Here is a 24,913-nt window from a genome sequence, read left to right on the forward strand (position 1 = left end):
CTGAACCCAAACTGGAACCTGGTTCCACAGGAGAGGAGCTTGATAGCTGAACGCTCTGGCTCCTAGTCTACTTTTGGAGACTCTAGGAACCACAAGTAACCCTGCATTCTGGGAGTGCAGTGCTCTGGTGGGGTAGTAAGCTAATCACAACATGAAGTGGGCCAGTAGGCACTTGTACATTTTACTCTTTAGCATACTGAGACTTTTCCTTGTGTACCAGCACTTCTCACGAGCTGCCAGTACTCTTCACTGCCCTCTCCATATCAGGTTCTCTGGGCACTATGTGACGTTCACCAGTTCCTGCTAATACACAACGATCCACGTGAATGGAAAATAATGGCACCTATTTTGTTCCACTTGAAGCACTGACCAGAATCTACAAGGACAGCTGTTATACTGAGTATTCACAAGCATCTGGTCATCACAGGGTTACAGACTTTCTGTCTGGTGACTACACCACAAGAGCGTGTAATCGAGAAAAAAGCCTGACTTTCTTTTGTCAGAATTCCTGAGTGTAATTAGATTTCAGATAATTAATTTTGAGTAATGAAAAGGTACAGAGGTTAGTGCAGGCCAAAACTGCCAAGCTCATTTCTACGTAATGGTTCTACTTAATGAGCAATACAGACTAGATGTTTGTATGTGTTTATGTGTGTGCAGAGGATTCTGTGTCCAGGGTATTGATGTGTCAGTGTCTGCGGGTATGGATGCGGTGCTGTCGGTTCAATTAAAAATCCAATACAGCTCTCGGCCTGGATATCAGTGTGTGTGCTTTTGTCTCCCTGAGAGTGTGTGTGTGTGTGTGTGTGTGTATATATTTGTGAATCTTTAGATTTACATTTTGAGTAGAGCTCGGTTATAAGGTGTCAGCTGCTAATGATATTGCCAGAGCTGTTTATGTGCTAAACCACAGGCTGGTGAAGATGCAGAGCTGTGACACTGTAGATGGATGGATGGATGGATGGATGGGTGTGGGTGGTTGCCATGGTGAAAATGAAGCGCAGACAATCAGACATTCTGAAGAGGGGAAGGTGCGTGTGAGAGAGAGCGAGAGAGAGAAAGTAACAGGTATAAATAATGTGAGCTCCTCTCTTCCACAGTCAGGGAACAGTCAACTCTATCTATCAACCCACTGCCGGGATATATAATATCAATAGCATGCAGATATATAATAGGTTACATTACAGTACAATACAGTATTATAGAGAGAATGATGGTAAATGCCTACAAGAAAATCCCAGTAATATTTAATTTGGGTCTTATCCACACAATTGTGTCCACTTTTCTGGCCAAAAAAAACATATATTGAAGTAAGCAGCCAAACCTCCCAGAGCTATTAAAAACACTTGTCAACACAGACATCAGTACACCATATTAGGTATTATAGCTGCCTATTTATTTTCACACACTGGCTTGCTTACATGTGTGAAATTGGTTGCAAAAAGACGTTAGATTGCATCGGAGTCCCATTTAGAGGAAAGTCATGAACTTTCTAGGCGGCCTCCCTTCTTTGGGTCTAAATCCAATTTAGTGGTTTAAGTTAAATGTTCAAGGATTCCATTATTGGCCATATCAGCAACTTAAAAATGCTGATATAAAAAAATTGCACTCGTGTTGTGCCAGTCTTTAACAAGGTACCAACCACTGATTGTTGACACATCCACTATTTTTAGAATATTACACAGGATTAAAAGTACTGGAACTTGTATTAATAAAGACTTATTAAAGCAGTTTTTGTGTAAATGAAGTTCTATAAACAATACAAGAGAGTCAACTGAACCCACTGTCACCTCCAAGATGAACTTGATCACTCTTTGCTACTTTACAGGCAGCGTATCTGTTTTCAGTTAATGCACGACTGTCTTAGAGTGACGAACATCACAGTTATGACCCACAATCAGCCGAATCTCTCAAAAAGCAAAGTTCTAAAAGATAAAGGCAACTTTAAAAATGAAAGATATGTGGTCACGCTAACATCAGCCATTAACAGTTCAGTCAGGATCAAGGTTTTAACTGTTTATTGCAGGAACATACACTTGCAGTGTGTTTCAGCTCCAGTGATGCTCTGGATCAAACCTAAGTCTGAGCTCCTGAGCCCCAGCAGAGCCTGAGATTCGCAACATCTGAATGAAAATCAGGACTACTTATCATGTGAGAAGAAATATCCCACCGAGTGATTTTTTCCAAGTGATTTCGGCGAGGTTGAGTGGATGACTTTGCAATTATAGAGCAGGATACAATCCCCCACTTTCACTGTGCTTTCAAACCTCTCTACAGAGTCACAATGCCATGAAACGGTGCAGGAAATCCTGCCCTACCCTGCATCACATGACACAATTATGGCTGGGGAACAAAAAACGATTGGGAGGCAGCTCTTTTCAGAGGACACAAATGAAAATTCTCACTGTACTGTGGAAAACAATATCTTATGGCTACAAATATAGTATATTGGTAATGTTCAGTATGCATTTCCATTATGATATACAGTATGTTTATGTATGTTTACACACTATAAAGCCACAACTACAAATACTGTGAGAAAAGCAACAGTCTGGCTTTTTACATCAGAGCATAAACTCAAAGCTCCCCACAATAATCCTGTTTACAGCGCTGGAAATGTTGTTGTGATAATCCCAAGGAAATGGTGTTTGAGTTCTGCTTAAAGTAAAAGAAAGGTTCCAGCAGCTTTGATAAAGCTCAGAACACACATTATTCCACTGTATAAATGTGGAATCTGTATTTTATCATTCACCAATCTGACTTGTTTGAAAGCACAGAAGGTTGCGTACCTACAGTTGTGTTGCCATTTCTGAAGATTAATTGATACATGTACACATGTTATTACCGCTGTATTACAGTTTTTACAATCGCTAACAAGTATTTTTCAGTACTGAGTTTACTTTTTCAAAACTCTTCACACGGTGAGCACAACAGAAGTATATGTGGACCAAACTGAGACTGACTCTTGCCTTGCTGTAATAAAATGCATTGATTTAACACAAAAGACATTCAATGACCACAGCTTTCAAAATTCATGAATTCTTTTCTCACTCAACCACCAGAAAAACCATGTGTATCCACAGCCAATTTTGCAAATGCTTAAATAGTCTTTTCAAAACTGTTATTTAATTTATTTACTTATATACATTCCATTTGCCAGCAATTTGCCAAATTAAAAACCCAATTGAAATACATTCAAAATCATAAAGAAGATGGTTATGGAGACAAATAGTGACGTAGTATTGATTAGGGCTGTCTCCGACTAAGAATAGTCGAATCAGAATCATCAAGTCCTGCCTATAGTCGACTGATAGTCAAATCATGTGTGTTTTTGTGCCGGGGGGGTTACAGTAGTTCTGTCATTCCCCCGTCTTGTGCAGAGATTTGCGTGCATGCCGTGCTGCCGACAACTGCGTGCACATTGCGGTTCCTCGCTGGTCTATTTCAAGTAGCCGGCTATTTGAAAACAATATAATGTTCTTTGTGTGGTTCAGCACGATGATAAATTATCTGAAAGTCCCGTGAGGTGCGGAAAAACTCGGCACATCACCAGTGAAGCTCGGTCTCTTCAGCAAGTGTTCCTCTTCTGCCACTACACACATACACGCTGCGCCTACACATGCGCACTGACAACCCAGGGTTAGGGTTACAATTTTGGATTTATTTATGCACTTTAAAAACATTTTTTGAAAGTTGTATTCTTTTCACATGTTTATTTACAGCATTAAACGTTGAAATGTGTATATTGTAATAGGCTGGATATTAACTTATTGGGAGAAAACTGGTAATTCTATGTAAAATCAGACGCTGAGCTCCCCCATATTATCAAAATGGCATGATCCTTGTTTCGCCGCGAAGCTTCGACTGTGAGATTGACAGTCAAATCAGGCTCCGCCCATCGAAGCATCGAATCTTCGACTATTCGGGGTCAGTATTGATTGAAATTATGTAAATGATACCAACGACAGGTCATTCCCATCTCAGTTAGAGCCCTACACTGTTCTTTTCACCTAGGGATCTCTTTACTACCTATAAAAAGGAAACATCTTTGGAATGTTTTGTTATACCTCCACTTCAAAATGGCGCCTGCAAGAGACGCAGGAGAAACGGTGGTACGGAGAGGAAGAGGATTCTGCATGCGTGGCAGTGTAAGACAACAGCAGAGATGACCAAGAGCTGTAGTCTCTGATGACATTAGGGCTACTGTGGTCACCAGGTAAACAACCATGGGCTATCGTTGAAAGAGACTGGTCTCAGAGAGCAGCCAAATGTGGCCCGCTCAACGGTGGCATCAATTGTCAGAATCTTCCAGTGAACCAACATGGAAAATATGAATAAAAAAAAGGCATAACTGCATATTACCAAAATTAAAATCTACTGCTTGTGTGTAGGCTAATTCTTGTATTTCTTCTTTAGGACCCAATGACAAACCCCCACAGGGGGGATTTCTTTTAGAGAGTCATGGAGCTGGAAGCCCATCACACACACCATGTTTTTATCTACGTGGACTTGGCCAAAACATGCTGGCGGGGACAGAATTTGATTGGCAAAAGAGCTAAAGTGGGTGTCCCACGCCAAAGGAGTGCCAATGTTACCACGTGTGCAGTGATATCCTCTGATGGAGTGCTGCTACACAGATGCAAGAGACCAATGAACTAAATTTGTTTTATTTTTACAGTTCTGACTTTTGTTTTCCTTGCAATTTTCATTTACTGTAGTTTATTTGTGAGTTATTCGATGGCAAAGATAAAGTACAGTGAAGCTTTTGCTGTTTTCCTCTTGCATTTTGTTAACTTCCTGTTGTGTACTGTTGTACATTTTATAAAGACTTACAATTCTTACTGTATTTCATAATGGGAACTTTATTCACTGTAAAATAAGACAATGTACACATTTCTTATATTATCACCAATAATATATATATATAAATACACACACACAACCAAAACAATATTACACAAAACACAGAATTATTTACTACTTCAAAGATTCACATAAAATGATGCATCTACTGTCATGCTACCTGTTGCTAGTGTTTTTTAGCTAATTGAGTTATCATGAGACAAAGTGTTGCTGTTGGAGAGAACATCTGCTGGTGTTTGTACTTGAGAGGGGTTTTGTGATTTTGTTGTAATGTCAGAGAGGTTAATGTGTGCGCCACCATGGACTAAAACCACAACAATTGCTCTGCACTTTTTTGCCATGCAAGACATCTGAGCAAGAATTGCTTGATTTGGTTTGGCAAATAAAGGAGGTTGTTCATGCACAGGTTCAGCCTGAGCATGGCTTAAGTGTATTGTCAACCTCACAGTCTTTTAATGAATAGTAATACTTTTAAAGGATGAGTCTGCTGATATTCAATGTTTTCCTTTTTTAACAAGTCTCATTTAAAAAAATCCAAATCAAATATTGTGTGTGTATCTAAGCCTGATATAGTTTATTCCTAGTAATATTTAGGATTTAGTTTAAAGATTTGAAATGGGGATAACACTTGTGGAACCAGCAGCTCCTCCCATACCCAGCTCTTTTGAGAAATTAAGACAAGATAGACTTTATTGAACCCACACTGGGGAAATGTACTTGTTATAGCAGCTCCAGATATACACAAAAGCTAAAGAAAATACACATTAAATGAAAATAGAACAGAAAAATACAGAATATAATAGAACTAAATAGGAATAAGAGTTACATGTACACTATATATACATATATACATACTATATCATTGATATTGAATAATGCACAGGTCACAGCAGGAGGTGGAGAAACCATTATAATTTCACAGGACAATATATATACAGTAGTGTAGTTTGGAATTAATATAGGCTATTGCTGGAGTGGAAAAATAAGGCAACATAACATTTTTCTCTCAAAAAATGTGGTGTATGTACAAATTGGTATACGTGCTTCCCTAGTTCTCTCTATTAGGTCGTGGTAGTATTTGATAGGGATTTGTATGGAACAAGTGACTCTATACAACTAAAATGATTATTCAATTAATTAATAAGTCAATTGACAGAAGATTAATCTGTTTTGATAGTTTGTCTTTGTCGTGATAATATATGATAAAATACTAATAGCAAATAACCCCTTTTCCACTGCACCGTACCAGCTCGCCTCGACTCGACTCTACTTGCCTTTGTTTGGTTTTCCACTGTGAAAAAGTTGCACCTGTACCTGATTCCAGGTACTTTTTTTCGTATCAGCTCCGTCGAGGTTCCAAGCCAGCTGAGGCGATACTAAAATGTGACGTGAAAACACAGCAGACTGCTGACTGATCAGAGAGAATCGTCACTATTCACTGTATCATCATTGCGTGCGCCAGACAGAGGCCAGCAACAGAAAGTTTTATATTTTACAATTTTCATACGTTATTTCATCACTAAATCCACTTCTGAGATGTTTTGAGCTCCGCAAGTGGCTGCGGGGGAAGCCTGCGCCAACCCGCGGGAGGAGCGTGTGAGGCCGGCCAGCCGGCCGCTCACAGAGCCTTCTGCTCCCGCCGTCACACAGACCGCTGCAGCAACAACGGCAGAGGAAAACACAGCTGGAAGCTTTTCATACCGCTTATCTGTCTTTACATTCTGAGGAATGTTGAAACGTTTTAACTTAAATCAAGAGACAGCTGTGTGGGTCGCTGGTGTGTGTGCCGCACTGAAAATTACATCGGCAGTTGTGTGTAGCGTTGCTATGGCGACCAGCTACATTGAGGGGTACTATCTCTGGGTATCTGCAATGGAAAACGGGCGAGTCGAGGCGAGTTGAGCTGGTACTGGTAATGGAAAAATGGCACAAGTTTGAGTTTGGGGTTGTTGGTTGTAAAAAAAAACAAAACAAAAAAACAATTGAAGCCATTACTTCGGGTTCTTGGAAGTTCTAAACATAACAATCAGTCAATTAATTTGAGAAATTGTCACATTATTCTATATTGAAAATAACTGTAATTTGCAATATCCCTAATCAACGTGTTGTTGTTGTGAGTTCATCATGTCAAAGTGACTGGGAAAAATCAAACCCAATTCATCAAGAAGAATTGATCTCAAATTCCACAGGAACTAAATAATAATCATGTTTTTCACTGAGAGTGTTCAGCATGACTACTGTGGCTCCACAAACGTATTATTTGGGTATCTGGCTGTCTTCATCCTCTGAATTTATGTGTCTTTGCTTAGTGATGCTGTCGTACATTAAAGGTATTTCTGGCTGTCTTCCAGCAGGAATGTTGTTCAACATTTTACTGGTATTTTCATATTTCACCTCCTCAAGGTAGAGCTTGCTCTGACGCACTCCACTTACACTACAGAGGCTGCAGACCTGAGCGCTGATTTCTCAACCTGCAGTAGTAATTTTGTCCTGCTTTGTTCTGTCGACACACTGAGATGGAATGTGTATCTAACACCCATCTACAGTGTGTGTGGGGTTGAATATGAATAACCCATGAGGCAGCTCTCTCCCCCTCGCTGCCAGAAGTCAATTCCTGTAACAGGGCCAAGCTCTAATAGCCTCCTATTGATTTGCTGAGAGCCGATGAGCGTGCCTCTGAACACTTGTTCCTACCTGCTCCCTTAACACCTCCCTGGGCTCTGATAGCAGGGAACCAAACACCAAAGGCACAGGAAGAGCAGTGTGAAGGACAAACCCTCACTCATTCTCTCCCTCACAAATACACACACACACACACTGACAGTGGAGGACACCCTGGGGAGGAAAGGGAAACTGAGGATAAGGTGACAAGATGAAAGGTACTCTGCTTCAGACTGCTAGCGGTTCCTGCTGCAGCTGTGAGGGAAAAAACTCAGCAAGCTCAGCATGTTAGTGATGATCTCAGATTAAAGTCTGAAATCAGTTAAAAGTGTGATCATGGTCAAACAAGACTGTCTGAAGCCCTTCCAGCAGCACATTAGATGATGCCCACCCACCACATAAAAGCGTTGGGTGGAACAAACATCACAAATATAATTTTGTCTTTCAGAGAGCCTTTCCAATGGAGGGATGCAGAAATGTTTTATTTAAGTAAAAGAATTTAGACTCTTAAATGTAAACAGTTTCTTTAATCCTTATAAAAACCTGAGTGTAAATACGACAATTTGTGAATTTATTGGGCCAGATTAACATTTGGCAAGAAAGCAAATAAGTGTATTTCCCTAAATGCTGAAGTATTCCTTTAAATGGAGCTGAGTGTTAACTGGAAGATTTGAAGCAAGATTTATGGATTTCTAGCATGACTACTTTCAAAATTAAATCTGTGCACTCGTTAAAAGTTTGGGGCACCACTTTCATTTGAAGGAAAATAAATAAATCTAATAAATCATAAAATTGATCAGCCTCATAAGAGGCAACTTCTTCAACTGATAAATGAGGACATTTATTTATAGCTAAATACCTGCTAATAACTGAATATATTTTGCATTAATGAGAAATATATGATAAAGAAAATAATCAGCTCAGGCTCTGCCGTGAAGGAGCCCAGATGCAGGTGACTCTCGCACCTGATAAACAAGGTGTTAAATCCATAAATTATAACTTGTTAATCTTACAACGTACAGATATTGGAATTGGACTATTCTTGGAAAAATTGCCAAATTATATTGGCTAGATGACCGAACGATTGGACACCTAATTCACATTATTTCAGACTGGGGCTTAAAGGAAGGAACATGATTCAGGAATGCAATCTTGTAATTTATGGTAGGCTCTGTCAGGCATTTTACCTCAGGTCACATCAGGGTGTGAGAAAGAGGGTATGTGGTGTTAAAATTCAAGGTCACTTTGTTATACCCGAGGGGCAATTTGGATCACACACAGCCAGCAGTAACAAATAGATATCAAACAACAACAAATAAATACAACACAATTGTGTTAATGTAATATATGGTAGTATCCCCTTCAGACCATCTGACATATAGGCTACAGAACCGTTTGGGACTGTACTGGATAAGACAAGGAGGTGGAAACAAACTTTGAAGACTTCTGATCAGGCATAAAGCTCACCATGAATCCACACAAATGTTAACTTCAGCACCTAAATGTAATGGTGTAACCTATAAAGGAACATAATCTTTCTTACCTTCATGTATCCACACATAACTGTAAACAAAATCAATCAGCCACTTTCTCTTTAAAAAAACTATCTTTGTAGGAACCTTTCCATAATGTTGTAATAACAATCTGAGTCTTTGGTGGACATACTTTGGTGGGGCGCAATTGACCGCAAGGATTACGTTGCAGCTCTGTCTCACTGCTGCTGACTGCACCTCACTGGACTAATTTCAAAAAAATGTTGTCCCTATTAGTCACAGTAGACACATAGACATAAAAACATGGGAAAATAAGGTCCATGTTGAAAAAACGTAGTCACCCTTTAAAGAAAATAAAAGGCAGCATATACTGGCCACACGGTTTGAACATTGAAAAGTTCAATGAAGAAACAGCTCAGCAACAAGTGCTTAGCACCAAACACTGAAACAAGGACATTTAAACACAGAGCATCCTGATGGAGGAGAGATTTTGTATGCAGACGAGGTGAAATAAGGTTGAGTTGAAAGAACAATGTTAACAGTCCTAGCAAACATCAGATCAAACAGTGCATCATTGTGCTGAGTATAGAGACTTTCAGTCAAAATGTATTTCCACACACTTTATAGTTTGTTCCACTTTAATTTTGTGTTGACTCTGACCACAGCAGAGCACCATGTCTTGTCTTTCTCTGAGGCTTCCTGGTGTTCAGTGTCAGTGTAAGTCAATATTGGCTCAGTCTCCACAAGGCTGTTGGACCAAACTCAAATTAAGTGTATTCCAGTGTGGGAGGGAAATGTGGCAGCAGGGTGAGAAGTCTCCTAAAAGCGCCACACAAGTGAGAAGAAAATAGTGGAGGTGCAGCTCTACTGCACAATAACGCGCACAGACCCGAGGGCACCGAGGTTGTGTGTGATGCACACAAAAGGTACATTATACATATACACAGATGGAGAGCAAACAGCCAAGCCCTGCAGTGGACCTGAGGGCAGATTTCATCAAAAAGTTGCATCTGTTTGCTTCTCGGCGTGTCAGTTCTCACACTTTAACTTTAACAGCAGGGAGTGAATCACATGGCTCTCGCACTGACAAGATCTTCTCGTATTGATAATCATTTCACCGGCTGTAGCATGGAAGAGCTGACTGAAGGCTCTGTTTCTCCACAGCAGCCAGCACAAGTTCATACATCCCTACCCACACCGTGACGGGTTGTTTTATCGGGTTGGCTACTGTATAGTATAAAGTCACCAAAAGATTTGGAGGATCATTTGTGTTTATTACAACTTGGGTATAGTTTTGATCATCAATCCTATCAATCATGATCTCAATAAGTTAATTGCTGAGATCTGTGAATGCAGTGGCATTGCTTAAAAGACATCAGACGGGGCACGAAACAGGAGCTGTGAGGGGTCCAGTTAGGCTTTAAACACATTAGGGATTAGGGATTCTATTTAGAAGAGAAAACAAATAAAATTAACGCAATTATTACTCGAACTGTCCATTGTAAGCACTGATGGGAAAGTCATTGTCACAAGTCAAAGTTCAAAATGTGTTCCGAGTCCTAAACAAGTCATCATGCACACTTTACCAAATTGAAGGCCATGATAAAAAAATTACTTAAAAATGACATTACTTAAAAATGAAAATTATTGTTATATATTGTAGCCCAGGGTGATCTGTAATGTGATTGGCAGCAGTGTTGGAGTTATTGAAAGTATCTCAATTGTTAGAAGATCTGTTTTCACAACATTATTTTTTCTCATTGGGCTTGAGTCCAAAACTCTGTTTGAACATCCGTGATCATTTACAAATCGTCTTTCGGCCTCAACTCTGATCTGCTGTACAGCGGGGTTGTGTGCGCACACAGTTCTCTTGATCATTGGGGGGATTGTTACTGATATTTTCAGTTTCACTTTCAAATTAAGTGGTGTAGCTAATCATAATAAACTGTCGTGTTTGTTGCCCGTCAGATATCGCTGTGTTCCCAGATTAGTTGGAATCAGAAACAGATTCAACTAACAGCTTGCCAAGAATGTTAACATACATGGAATTGAATTTCCCAGTAGTCTTAAAGTACTCACACATTATCATGTTCATAAAATATTATCAGAGCAATAGGAGTGATGGCTAAAACTATGCAAACAAGTTATAATTAATGCTTTAACTTGCTTTTGGCTTTAGATCTGATTAAACAGAAATTAAACTTTAATTGAACTTATTTAAATACTAACTATGCAAAGACTGAAGTAGAACAGTATGTGTACTGTCTGTGAATGCAGTTTAAAGTAAAGTCCACACAGGAATTTTATATTAAACTGTGAAGTCAGACATCAGACTGAGATATCAGTAGTGTTAAAGTCTCTTGAGCAGATGTCATTTAAAGTGGAATTTCTCCAAACCACAGGCATGTCCTGAGACGTGCCTAACTCAACACTAATTATTTGTATAATATTCGCAGGCTATGATTTTTGTTATAAATTTCAGTTTGTCCCTAGTCATTTAAACTATCCTTGTTTGTTACAACTGATCTTCATGTGATTTCACATCACCACAGGGAGTTAATGTGGTTTTCATCTGTTTTCACACTGATAACTGCATGAGATAATCTGTCAGACTCGGCTTCAGACGCAGATCACTGACTGGGATGATGAGCCAAAACTGGCTGCTTGTTTCAACATGATTTACAGGGAATCGGTGCAAACAAATCAAAAGCTTTTTGCCTTATGGCCTTTTTACTGATCTTTATTCCACATCTCACTGTCAAAAAAGAAAAGAAAAACCTGAAACTATGTGAATGCTAATTCCAGCATTTACATACATTTATATAAATCCAGAAAATAACATAATGTCATGAAAATGGTTATAATTTTTCTTATAACTGTAGTCTTACAACTTGAAATTTAGTGTGAACCGCTTTGTCATAGGTCCACTGACCCAGCTTAAATTTACATTACATTACATTACATTTAGTTTCATTGGCAGAGAATGTATTTGCATCTTTACCAAGAAAAGCACTGACCTTTCCTTCCTTATCTCTGATTGATGTCTTTTTCGTAGAATATTAACTGTAAATAAAACATATAGATGAAATCTTCTTTTCAGGAAGTGTACGGCCTTAACATCTTCCATCAGGAGGAGATTAAGTGCAGCCTGGATGCAGCATGGAAACAATGCCCTTGTGTCAACAGCAAAAAATATCAGCTTTAACTCACACTGTCAAAGCTTACGACTTCATTCAATTCAATTCAGTTTTATTTATATAGCGCCAAATCACAACAACAGTTATCTCTGAGCGCTTTTCATAAAAGAGCAGTTCCCACCAAGAGCAAGCACTAGGCGACAGAGGCAAGGAAAAACTTCCTTTTAAGAGGCAGTAACCTCGAGCGGAACCATGGTTCAGGGTGGGCGGCCATCTGCCTCCACCGGTTGGAGGGGAGAGAGAGGGAGAAAGAGAGAGAGGAACATAGAGAAAGAGGGAGGGGGATGGAAGGAGAGAGAGAGGGGAGGGAGGCAGCCTACACAATATATACACAGAGGTATAGACAGTAAAGGTGATGTTGCTATAGACTGAATGAATAATGGTACAGATATTTATATTTAATTTATGATAATAATCGTAATGTTAATGATTATAATTACAATAATAACAAAAGGACTAGTAACAATAATTGTTGTAGCAGAGGGTGTCGAGCAGGAACACGGGGGCAGCAGGTGACCCGCAACCACAGATCCAGACTCCACAGCTCCAGAGCCAGAAACACCTGCAGGAAGTGATAGAAGGAGAGAGGAGAGGGACGAGAAAGCACAAGACTACGGGAAAGGGGAGAAGTCGAGTTAGTAACATGCTATAATGAGATGAGGTTGCATACAGAGGGAGAGAAAGTAGAGGAGAAAGGAGCTCAGTGCATCATGGGAAATTCCCCGGCAGTCTAGGCCTATAGCAGCATAACTAAGGGATGGTTCAGGACTCACCTGAGCCAGCCCTAACTATAAGCTTTATCAAAGAGGAAAGTCTTAAGCCTAGTCTTAAATGTGGAGATGGTGTCTGCCTCCTGAACCCAAACTGGAACCTGGTTCCACAGGAGAGGAGCTCTAGGAACCACAAGTAACCCTGCATTCTGGGAGCGCAGTGCTCTGGTGGGGTAGTAAGGTACTATGAGCTCTTTAAGATAAGATGGTGCCTGACCATTAAGAGCTTTGTAGGTAAGAAGAATGATTTTAAATTCTATTCTGGATTTTACTGGAAGCACAATGCAAAGAAGCTAGGACAGGAGAAATTCCTGGTTCCTGTCAGAACACGTGCTGCAGCATTCTGGATCAGCTGAAGAGTCTTAATGGACTTTTTCGAGCAGCCTGATAATAAGGAATTGCAGTAATCCAGCCTAGAAGTAACAAATGCATGGACTAGTTTTTCTGTATCATTTTTAGACAGGATGTTCCTGATTTTTGCAATATTACGTAGGTGAAAAAAGGCGGTCCTTGAAATTTGCTTAATGTGAGACTTAAACGACATGTCCTGATCAAAGATAACTCCAAGATTCCTCACAGTGGTGCTGGAGGCCAGGGCGATGCCATCAAGGGAAACTATATCTTTAGATAATGCGTCACAGAGGTGCTTAGGCCCCAGAACAATAACTTCAGTTTTATTTGAGTTTAACATTAGAAAATTACAGGTCATCCGGGTTTTAACATCCTGAAGCCACATTTGAAGTTTAGCTAACTGATGAGTTTCATCTGGCTTGATCGATAGATATAACTGAGTATCATCTGCATAACAATGAAAGCTTATGGAATGTTTCCTGATAATATTGCCTAAGGGAAGCATATATAAAGTGAAGAGGATTGGTCCGAGGACAGATCCTTCAGGAACTCTATGACTAACTTTGGCGTGCATGGAGGACTCATCGTTAACATGTACAAACTGAAATCGATCTGATAAATAGGACTTAAACCAGCTTAGAGCGGTTCCTTTAATGCCAATGAAATATTCCAGTCTCTGCAATAGGATCTGATGGTCAATGGTATCAAATGCAGCACTAAGATCTAATAAAACCGGTAGAGAGATGAATCCTTTGTCTGATGCAATTAGGAGGTCATTAGTAATTTTCACCAGTGCTGTCTCTGTGCTATGATGAGCTCTAAATCCTGACTGAAAATCCCCAAATAAACTATTCCTATGTAAAAAGTCACACAGCTGTTTGGCAATTGCTTTCGCCAGGATCTTAGAGAGAAATAGAAGGTTAGATATAGGTCTGTAGTTGGCTAAAAAACTGGATCAAGTTTGGGCTTTTTCAGAAGAGGTTTAATTACAGCTACTTTAAAGTACTGTGGTACATAGCCTGTTGATATCTATCAGACAGACAGATCTTGCCCATGGCGTGTAGTTCAGTAATACAAACTCAAAAGTTATCAAACAGTGGTCAGACAAAGAGGGATTCTGTGGGAACACTATTAAATGTTCAGTTTCAATACCATACACCAAAACAAGGTCGAGGGTGTGGTTAAAACAATGGAATCTAACAGAGAGATAAACGCAGTACTGAAGCTGTCAATCCCCTACTATAATAACTAAAGTTGACAAAAACTCTGCAAATTCAGATAAGAATTCAGAGTACGGACCAGGTGCTCGGTACACTATAACGAAAAGAATTGGTTGCAGTGATTTCCAACTTGGGTTCGAAAGACTAAGAACAAGGCTTTCAAATGAGTTATAGTTTAGTTTAGGTTTAGAGCTGATTAGTAGACTAGAGTCGAAGATAGCTGCAACTCCACCTGCTCTGTCTGTGCTTCGAGGAATGTGAGTATTAATATGACTGGGAGGGGTGGATTCATTTAGGCTAACATATTCTCCATCACCCAGCCAGGTTTCAGTAAGACAAAATAAATCAATATTATAATCTGATATTAGTTAATTTACTAGCACACCTTTAGAAGAGAGAGATCTGATGTTTAAGAGTCCACATTTAATTTTCCTATTTGTTTGCACTATTGCTCTTGAGTTTTTTATGCACAGCTCCTCTTCTGTTTACCTTTGATTTAAATAATTTCAAATCATTAGAACGGCAGAGAAGTGTGTTAAACTGCGACTCTGCCTCCTGGTCTCAACTCTGGGTTGTCATGGATTTGGTCCACTAATAAACTTGGCCAGATTTCTAGAAATGAGAGCTGCTCCTTCCCAAGTGGGATGGATGCCGTCTCTCTGAATCAGACCAGGTCTGGCAATGATCTACAAAGCCCACATCGTTTTCGACTTCATGTGTGTTCTTTGTCTGTTGGGCAGGTAAATGACCGTCTGGACAGGTACTGCTGTGGTTTCACACCTGAACCGACAGAACTCTGTGTGGAGAACATGCTGCACGCAAAGTGTGGCAACACCAAGGACCTGCTGCTGGTTCACATCCTGGTGCGTATCGCAATCACTACTAATGGTATTTCAACTCCACAGACAGTAAACCTCTCTTTGTGCCATTAACAAAATTATTTATATCCTGAAATAAATGTTACTGTTCTCTGTTAATGTCATTATTCATCATATCTGAGGGAATGAAGAAAACAAAATCCACCCCCGCTTCCCTGCTTGTTTTTTTGTTGCACAACATTTTGTTGCTGCTTCTATCATGACGACACAGGAGAATGGATCTATATTTAAATGATACAACAGAAGCATACATTATACTTCCAGCTATATTAATGTATGAGTTGTTCATAGCTAGCGAACGAGCTCTCAGGCTGGCAGGTGTTTCTGAGGTGGATTAGAGTGCTAATGATGTTACATATGATTTGTTTGCTGCATTATGGAAGAACAGATGAAGCCTGTCTGTGTGAAAATCACAGCAGGCTCTTTTTTCATTCTGCAGTTGACTTAAAGGCCTAGAGGGCATGAAGTTGGAATTTGAATAATCTTATTAGGGTTCAAACCACAAAGTTGTTGTTTGTGCTGTAATATTATTATTATTATTATTACATTTTTGTTTATGCCGTGGTTCACATTCTTGTGAGCTGGAATAAGCTAGAAACATGAAACTTGGAGGAATAACTGGAAAGGGTGTGCTTCTATAGAAATATTAGCCCAATAGACCAGATGGTGGCGCTGTAATTAAGGCTTAGGGTGGACTCACACTAGGCGATTTGTACCGTGCCCGAGCACGTTGAACCCTGAGAGTCTGTTTCGTTTGACTTTCTTTAAGGTGGGTCTCCGACATTGACCGCTTTATGTTGTGTGCAGCAGTGTTCATGAGAGACAGAGGAAGTGAGCGAGCGAGTGAGACGAGGTGCTGAGCGAATATGTCCGCTGCCCGCAGCTCTGCAATCAAATACGATTTTAAGTAGCCAGGCCAACAAAAAATCAATAGGCTATGTGGCGCTCAGTGTCATACTTTGGCGGGCTGACACAAATAAATCAGTGTATGGGAAACACTGGAGTGATGATGTAAACGTGCTCCGGCTCGGATAGTTAGGCGCAATGTGATCGCAGGCCAGTGGGGGAGGGGGGAGGGGGGATAATTGTGCTCGGGCACAGTACAAGCTAACCGGGCCTAGTGTGAGTACGCCCTTAAAAAGTTGATTTTCGATTGAAGTCCGGTGGACTTGAAATTTGTCACACAGGTACAGCTCAATGTTGTCTACAAAAAGCCTCAAGGAACATTTAGGTCTGCCTACAAAAATTTCCCGCCATTTAAATAAAAAAAAAAAACTTGCATGTGCAAAGTTTTATTCAAACCGGCCACAAGGGGGCGCTACAAATGCAAGAAATGGGTGTGGCACGACACAAATCAGAATATAAATAAGATATTCATTCTCCAATCATCACAAATCTTACAGGATATGTCCTCATAACTAACGGAAACATGCCCTGAAAGTTTCATTCAAATGGAACACTAGGGGGAAGCTATAAATACAAAAAAACTGCAAGTCATTCCGCAAATCAGGCTTCAAATGAGAAAATGTTTGTCCAATCAACACTAAACTTCCAGGAAGGTTTGAACCCTTTCATCGATGCTTGCGGCTATATTTGACTTGTCATAGAAGGACAAGCACAGGTGTTTCTAATAACATTAACGATGGTCAGTAAGCCATGACAGTATGACAGTGAGCCAGCATGCACAGTACCAGGACCCTGAAGCAGTTAAACGGAATCCAGCCATCATTCAATTTATTCTTTAGACCTGTGCTTTTCCTACTATGATACTATCTGTCAAAATATCTTCCTTAGAAAATTCATCCAAAATGATTTTACTACCTCTCTCTGCTTGTAGTTACAAAACCTGGCAGGTGTCATGGAGAGAAACAAATCCATTTGTGTGTGCAAATTTACAGTTCATGCACGCAAACTACTAATCAGTGCTCTCCAATAAATATGTTGTACAGATTGCATTTTGTTGACATTTAGGTAACACAATGTTGAGTGCTGATAGTCGTTCAAAACAGCCAGAAGCTTCTTAAGAGAGCTAGAGAGAGATGTTCAGACCTTGGCTCCTTTCTCGCCTCACATGAGGTGTGGAGTGGGTGTAAACGCTGGACTGTTGGTTTCAGGAAGTTACAGGCTGTTATGGATACTCTGTTCAGTTAGGGAGGGGCATCCAGCGTGTTAGAGGACAGCTAGCAGCTGTGTTTAATAATGAAGTGATTATAAATTCATCCTCTGGATGTTGCGTCAGCACTGCCGGATGGTTTTTTACCACCTTGTAGCTAAATGGAGTGCAAGATAAACAGTGAAAGATGTTGGACCGTGGGAAATCTAGTTGTGATGCACGACAGAGGTGGAAAGATATATTCTGGATTGCCTGTTAAACAACATTGTATAAACATGCTGTGTGTTAAAATGTCCATAACTAAACAAAATTGTAATAAACATTTTCACTTGTGTGTATCCTATCAATAATATTTAAAACAGTTTAGTGTTATCTTAATTTGGTTATTCAAAAAGTATTAAATAAAAAACAAGAAGAAAAGGATGACAACCTAAACTCACCGTCAAATTACATTTTGTGTCACCTGTGTTTCCTCCTGACTGTATGTGTGTGTGTGTGTGTGTGTGTCCAGGTGAGGAAGGCAGATCCCTCCAGATTGGTGTTCATAGACAACGCCGGCAGACCGCAGCAGTCCCATGACAACCTCAACTTCAGGCTGGTTGAGGGCATTGATGAGTGAGTTTAAAGCAGGAGGATGCACATCTGAGAGTTTGTTGTGCTTCCTTCCAGGTTCAATAAATTACACCACACAGAGTCAGAAACTAATTTGGGCTCACAGCAGGCACAGACACTGATGTGAGCAAATGTTTCAGGAGAAAATAAAACACACCCAACAACATATTTCCCTGGTGAACAGCTTTCAAATCAGCAGCACAGAAACGTCCACTGGAAGCTTGTTAGGGTTTTGTTACAATGTCTGTCTGATTAGATTAGTGTGCATTCAATTAGCCTGCTATTCAATATGCTGAATGAATCAGGTCTGATAGAAATTCCCCTTTGTCTGTCACTTAGGATTACTAAGCCGCTCTATAAAAATGCTCTTAAATATCTTAAGCCTGGACGTGAAACTGAATTGAAATAGAATGATAAAGTGTTTCTCATCACTGAATAATATGGAGCAAAATAAAAGGAAAATTGGTTGTTTTCCAGAGGTGGAGAGTGACTCATTTCAGTTGCTTCTCAATCTAACAACTTCTTGGAGAGCATTTTTATAAACCTTGCTCAAGGGTGTCTTTCTTAGATTTGACATGTTGTTTGCATGAACTGAAAAGGACCCATTCACTATTGTTTTTTTTCCCCAGTAGTTTCCAAGTTATTTCAGGAATCTAGTGTTCTGCAAGAGAAAGTCCAATTCATTTTCTGCTTAGACGTTGTCAGGTTACTGGAAACTGGAGCACTTCCCAGGCTTGAACGGACATAAAAGTCTCTCGGTTGAATCATCAGTACAAAAGATAACCAAATGGGTCAAGTCAAAGTCAAATGTACAAGCTTGTGCACATACAAAGAGACAGTACTCCTAACAAACATCCAATCACAGGAGAAGCTAAAGATTGCATGTTGTAAAAACCCAGTAACACATCCAGCAGATGAAATCACTCTTTGATTGAGTGTCAATTGTGCTGGCATTCAGCAATTAAGGCACACTGTTTTGTTTCCAATTGTTATGCCAAAGTGCCAAATTTGCTACAGCTCTGGTCTGCGCCTCGGCAACAGTGGCTAGGTATTTAGAGCCATCCGTTATATCAAATCTATATGTTGTGTTAAGCAATATTGTGGATATTATGATTCTTTCAAATTGGAATGTACTGTGGGGAAAAGTACTTTGAGACACAGCCACATTACTCTATTGCTGTACTAGAGGAGGTGCTGAAAGATGGCAATATGAACCAGTTTGTACCATCCAAAAGTTTTTATACATCGTCTGTGTGCTCATAGTCAATGCATAAAGCCTGATGTTATAGAGGGGGCTATATGCAATCAACTGTACAAATGAACATGACAGTGCACACTTTCACACCCCCAGTTGAGATTCAATATCTTGACAAATTAGCAAGATTGATATAAAATGTAGTACATTACATTTAGCTGTCGCTTTTATCCAAAGCAACTTACAATTGCTGTACATGTCAGAAGTTGCACGCCTCTGGAGCAACGAGGGGTTAAGTGTCTTGCTCAGGCACACATTAGTGTATGTGTCACTGTGGGAATTGAACCCGGGTCTCTCACACCAAAGGCAGGCATCTTATCTTGAATTACTGAAGCATTTAAAAAATGTGCTGCATAAATAAACCCGTTGCTTTGAGCAATTCTAGTGATAAAGCTTATCTAGAAGTGCTAAGTTAAAGGCAACTGGACTTGCTTTAGAACCAGACATAGTGATAAGGTGAGAAGAAAAACAAAACAGAGCTGTTTTCTGTCCAACAGTCTTACACAGTATTGTACTGTGTATAGGGCATTACTGCCTCATGGGGTAAGGAGTCTTGTTTTCTAGACTTTTAACAAGTCACTTAAGCTACAGCACATCAAATTTAATGCTGTTTCTGTTGTCAGGTTTCCAGAGAGAGCAGTGTCGGTGCTCCAGTCAGGCTGTCTGGAGAGTCTTCTTCTGCACTCCCTTTACACAGACAGGGAATTCTGGGAAAGCCAAGGCGGAGCCAGCGGCCTCAGGCCTCTCATCCACACTGTTGAGCACAGAGGGAAGATTCTGCTCCAGCACATCAGGGACAAGAAACTGCAGCTCAAGAGGGACCTGTGACTGAGCTGACCGGACCACACAGAAGTAGAAATTAAAACACATCGTTCAGATTTATTAGCTGATTGTCAAGATGACATTTTTTCAGTGTAATCAAAGAATGTAAACATTCTGCAGCACAAATAAATAACAAAAAAATGCAGCAGATCAGCTAATGGGAACAAGCTTACATGTAAAAAATAAAACACCCTTTAATAAGGGCTTACAATTAACATCCACAATGACAACCTCATGGTCTGTGGACAAATGTATTACATTTATTATTATTTTAAAACACAACAGTGGTGATATTAGATGTTAAAGGAGACCTATTGTATATGATGTAGTGTAAAAGCGCTTTGAGTGGTCGAAAAGACTAGAAAGGCGCTATACAAGTACGGAGCATTTACATTTACATTACCATCTATTATGCTGCTTTTCCAGTCCTATATTTTTTTAAGGCCCCCCTCTCAAAGTCCACTGTCTTCTGATTGGCCAAGACCTGAAGCATGTTATCAGGCTGTTGTTGTCACTGAGCGGTACAGACAGACTGAGTGTTGCTGTGCCCTTGCTGTGCGGAGCAAATGACCATATATGGAACACCGGCTCAGTCTAGGTCTGAATGTCGTAGAACGGAGACGTTACTATAAAAAGCAGTTCAAAACAGAGCGTTCAGAACAGGACGAAATCTGAGGTTTTGGCTCACAGGGATTTCTTATAAATACTTTAACCTCATTATTTGAAGCTTTGGTCATGTTTAACATGAACATCCAACATTGTAACATTGTAGATAAGTCATAAAATATGGAGAAGCATAATAGGTCTCCTTTAAAGGTGAACTGCAATCAAAAAATTATCCCTTTCAAAAATGATGTCAAAGGTGAATGAAAGATCAGAACTGCTTTTTTAGCAGTTTAGAGTGGGGGGGGCAGCTTGCATGTTTGATTTCCTGCAAAGCTGTTGGGGGCACCAAGACACACTGTAAACCTTTGTTAGCTATGGCTCACAAGCTGAGCCTACCCAATGTTAGCAGTGGTGTTAATGTGACGTTTTAAGCTGTTGTTGCTGATGTGCTGCAGCTGACTAGCTAATTAGTTATCTGGCCCACAGTGTACGTTTCCACTGGTGGATGTTTATTTGCTAACACTGGTTAGCTCTTTGTGTGCTGTGTGTCAGGCCCTGTGGTAATTACTGTTTAATGCAAATAGGTTTAAAATGAAATGATTTAACTGAATATTTGCAATTTTAAGCAGACAAAGAACCAGCAGCATTCTGACTGGATTTAGGACGCTGGCATGAAACCAAAATATATAAAATTCTGCCTCTGATAAAGCACAGGACTTTAAGAACAACTGTCCACTGAGGTGTTCCTTTTAACAAGTGTATAATTTGTGGACAACTTTTGGGTTATGGAAAATCTTTCTGGCTGGTGTCATTACCAGTCAAGTCATTAAGTTATTATTAAATTCATTAATAAATGGTTCTCATAATTATTAATGAAGTCTGCAATTTGGTAATGTAAAAGTAGTTCTGATGAATGGCTGATCTATAAAGCATTATGATGCTTAATTAACCATTCATAAATCTTAATTGCAGTTTATAATCCCTTTATAAATGGTGCCCAATTACAAAGTGCTACTGACATGTTATTTACAACAGATCTGCATTGTGTAGCAGAAAAGGACATCACTACAGATAACAGATAAGACAATGAAACAGTACCTTGGTACCAATTAAAAAAGTGCAGCTTAGCCAAACAGTTCTCATTCATGAATGCACACAGACGACAGATGAGTCTGCTCTGGAAACAAACATAAACCTCAGGATAATGCAACAGCAACACATGCAGGCCCTCATTTTCAAAGTGTCTAATTCATGCTAATTGTTTGATCATCTGCACCAAATGAGACGCTCCTGTAGCTTGTCACTCCAAACGCATTCATGTTTTTCTTTCAGTCTTCCAACATCTCACCAAATGCCCCCTCACAGAAAGGAAATGTGAGACAAATTATCCCCCCCTCCTCCTCCACAACAGCCAAGTACTGATTTTATTCCAAGCAATTTGGTGGGAAGATGCATGGTCTATCTTTTTTCTATTTTAATATTTTGCACAGCAGATCGAGTGATTGATTGGGATGTCTGTTTTTATGAGATAAGCTTTTCTGCTTTTAATCGAGGGATTAAAAATGGCTGTCAGCAAATAGCTTCTGGACCGGATCCTGAAAGCCTTTTGAAAAAAATGGACCAAATAAAATGTTGCGATTTTTTATTTTTTTTTCCAAAGTGGCTGTTGAAATGCACAGCAGTTTATAGAAGCCAAATATGAAAGAAAACGGATGAAAACTGGAAGAAAATTAAGTGTCATTAGGGAAGGAATGAGGCTCAGGCTTTTCTGTGTGAGCGACACATTTCTAAAGCTGAACTGTCACAAAACATTCTTTTGATATTTGAGTCTTGTGAAAAAGCACAGATGATATCACTTGAAGCTGTTTTATGCCTTACACACTCTGAATTACAATTCCAGCCATGTTGGTAGTTCATGGATTAATGACATTTTCTATGGCTCCCTCTTTCATCACTGAATAAATGGCTCTAATGAGGAATGTGTGATCCTCTCTTTATCTCAACTTGATCTGTCTTATATTAAAATGGTTTGCATTTCCTGCATGCTGCACTGCTAAAGGATAGTGGTTCAAAAAAAGTAGGATTTTGTGTTGAAAGCTAGAAAAGAAAGCTACTAAAATGAAATGAAATGAGTGAACTCAATAACAGGATCATATTTTCAAATATAAAGAAGTATATGATTTGGTTGACATGAATTATTATGCTCCACAGGACCTCAGGAAAACCATTAGCATGGAGAATAAAATGTTTAAAAAGCACAGAGAGATGCCAAGCCTGCTATATAAACCTGCTGAAGCTCTGCCGCTAGACAGAGTGCTGTAGCCAAGGTTTTACTCATGCCAAGGTCACGAGTCTAAAGACCAATCCACACAGAAAGCTCATCCGACTTCCAACAGCCGACACGCTTCCATTTTGCCAACCTACACTGACTCTGAGACACATGCTTTGTGAATCTCCACAGGCAGCCATTTAAACCACACAAATCTCCCGCTGTTTTTGTTTTGAACTTAAAAACTGCATCTGTAATGTTTGATAGTGAATTGTACATCAAAGATGAAGTTTATAAAAAAATATAGTGTGCGTACTCTGCTCACTTCATTTTTCAGTCTGTTTTAAGGAACATAATGTATAGATTTTACACTTGGAATTCAGACACTTGTGTTTGAAGGTTAATATCATGCACAAGGTACAGAAGCAAACAGAGGCTAATTGTGTTTGAGAGCTGGACACTAAAATCCAAGATTGGCAGCCATTCATGCAACTAAATATTGCTCATATTGCATAAGCCCAAGACGTATTCTCCTTTCCTATTTTGCTTTGTGTGAAGGAATACTGCAGCAACACTATACACAAGCATTTTGACCAGTGTTGTTGCTGCAATAAATATTCTGCATTGGCTATAATGGAACTTTTAAAGTTACTAACAAGATAGTCTTCTGACCTGGTGGGTTTGTAAACAGTCTTCCCATAATAAAAGACCTGAGTGACTGAACTGTCTGCCTTTCATCAGATAGCTGTCAGGCTGGGTGAACACACTACCGTTCTATTTCAAGGGGCAAACTCTGAAGATGTAATTATGACTGAAATCATTCTGGCATTTGAAAACAACACATTTGGTACAAAACATTACAAAAGTATTACTGCATATTTATGATGTAAATGAAGGAAGTGAACAGAGGGTCAGAGCATCAAGCCTTTCCCGAGAATTCAACTCCACAGCCAGCATGTTCATCTTGATGTGAACCCCAGCCCCCTCCTCTCCCTAATTACTGCTTTATTCATCACATCATCACACTGGGAGCTGTAGTGATGACTGCTGCAGGCCGCCAGCGATTAAAAGAATATTTACACACTCGCTGCTCGTGCCCATCAGCTAATAATGATGTTTTCACAGCAGGCGACAGCGAGCCATAAATAAAGACCGTAGCGGAGAGCTCAGCTGCTCTCCAACTTCTAACCATGGAGCAGGGAAAGTGGATCAGAGATAGGTCAATGCCTCAAGCCTCTGCTGTTCTCTTTTTTCATTTACACCCTGATTCATGTTCCCTTTCTCCTCTCTTATCCGTTTCCCTTTCAGCCTTTCTAAGCTCTACATTTGGAGCACTAAATCCTGATTTTGAATACGACAGCTCTTCTGGCAGGGTCTGAGTATTTGAAAATGTGATAGGGCGTTTGCTAACAAGTTTTGATTAGCAGGCTTTAACGGGATATGCCCTTATCTGGCTGTAACAGTCCTATCTGTTTCACAGTTAACACCTTTTAGGCTGATGAAAAGGCGGAGGTGGCACACTGGGAAGTTGACAGATGTTGCTCAGATCTAGTGACACAATTCCTCTTGTATGTTCTATTGTGCTCACAATTTAGGCCTTGCACACAAGAAGTCTGGCTCTAGGGATGGCGATGTCTAAACAATTATTGGATAGATAACCAGGATTTGTAACGGATATCCATGGTTCCCAAAAGAGGGGCAAAAGCTGAAAAGGCACTTGAGGTTAATATTCACTCTCTTTTAGCTCTGCTTTTGGTCTCTACCAGCTGATAAGGGAAATATCTGGCTCTTTAGATTAGATTT

The 24,913-nt window shown here is 39.8% G+C and overlaps 1 protein-coding gene across 2 annotated transcripts in view; it reads left to right on the plus strand.

Moving 5' to 3' along the window:
- gask1a (golgi associated kinase 1A) overlaps window positions 1-22,820 on the plus strand; it is a 56,694-nt gene extending 33,874 nt beyond the window's left edge. Inside the window, exons 4-6 of one of the 2 annotated variants that reach the window (XM_038712275.1) lie at window positions 15,296-15,418; window positions 18,058-18,161; window positions 20,037-22,820. In XM_038712275.1, coding sequence (XP_038568203.1) covers window positions 15,296-15,418; window positions 18,058-18,161; window positions 20,037-20,241 — 432 coding nt within the window. In that variant the 3' untranslated portion in view covers window positions 20,242-22,820. Of the gene's footprint in view, window positions 1-4,416; window positions 4,839-15,295; window positions 15,419-18,057; window positions 18,162-20,036 lie in introns of those variants that run through there. The other variant, XM_038712276.1, reaches the window with a different exon arrangement.
- Window positions 22,821-24,913: the final 2,093 nt, after the last annotated feature.

This window comes from Micropterus salmoides, unplaced genomic scaffold (assembly GCF_014851395.1).
Source record: "Micropterus salmoides isolate LMB-PRFRI ecotype aquatic unplaced genomic scaffold, ASM1485139v1 Ms_hic_scaffold_11, whole genome shotgun sequence".
NCBI classification, from domain to species: domain Eukaryota; kingdom Metazoa; phylum Chordata; class Actinopteri; order Centrarchiformes; family Centrarchidae; genus Micropterus; species Micropterus salmoides.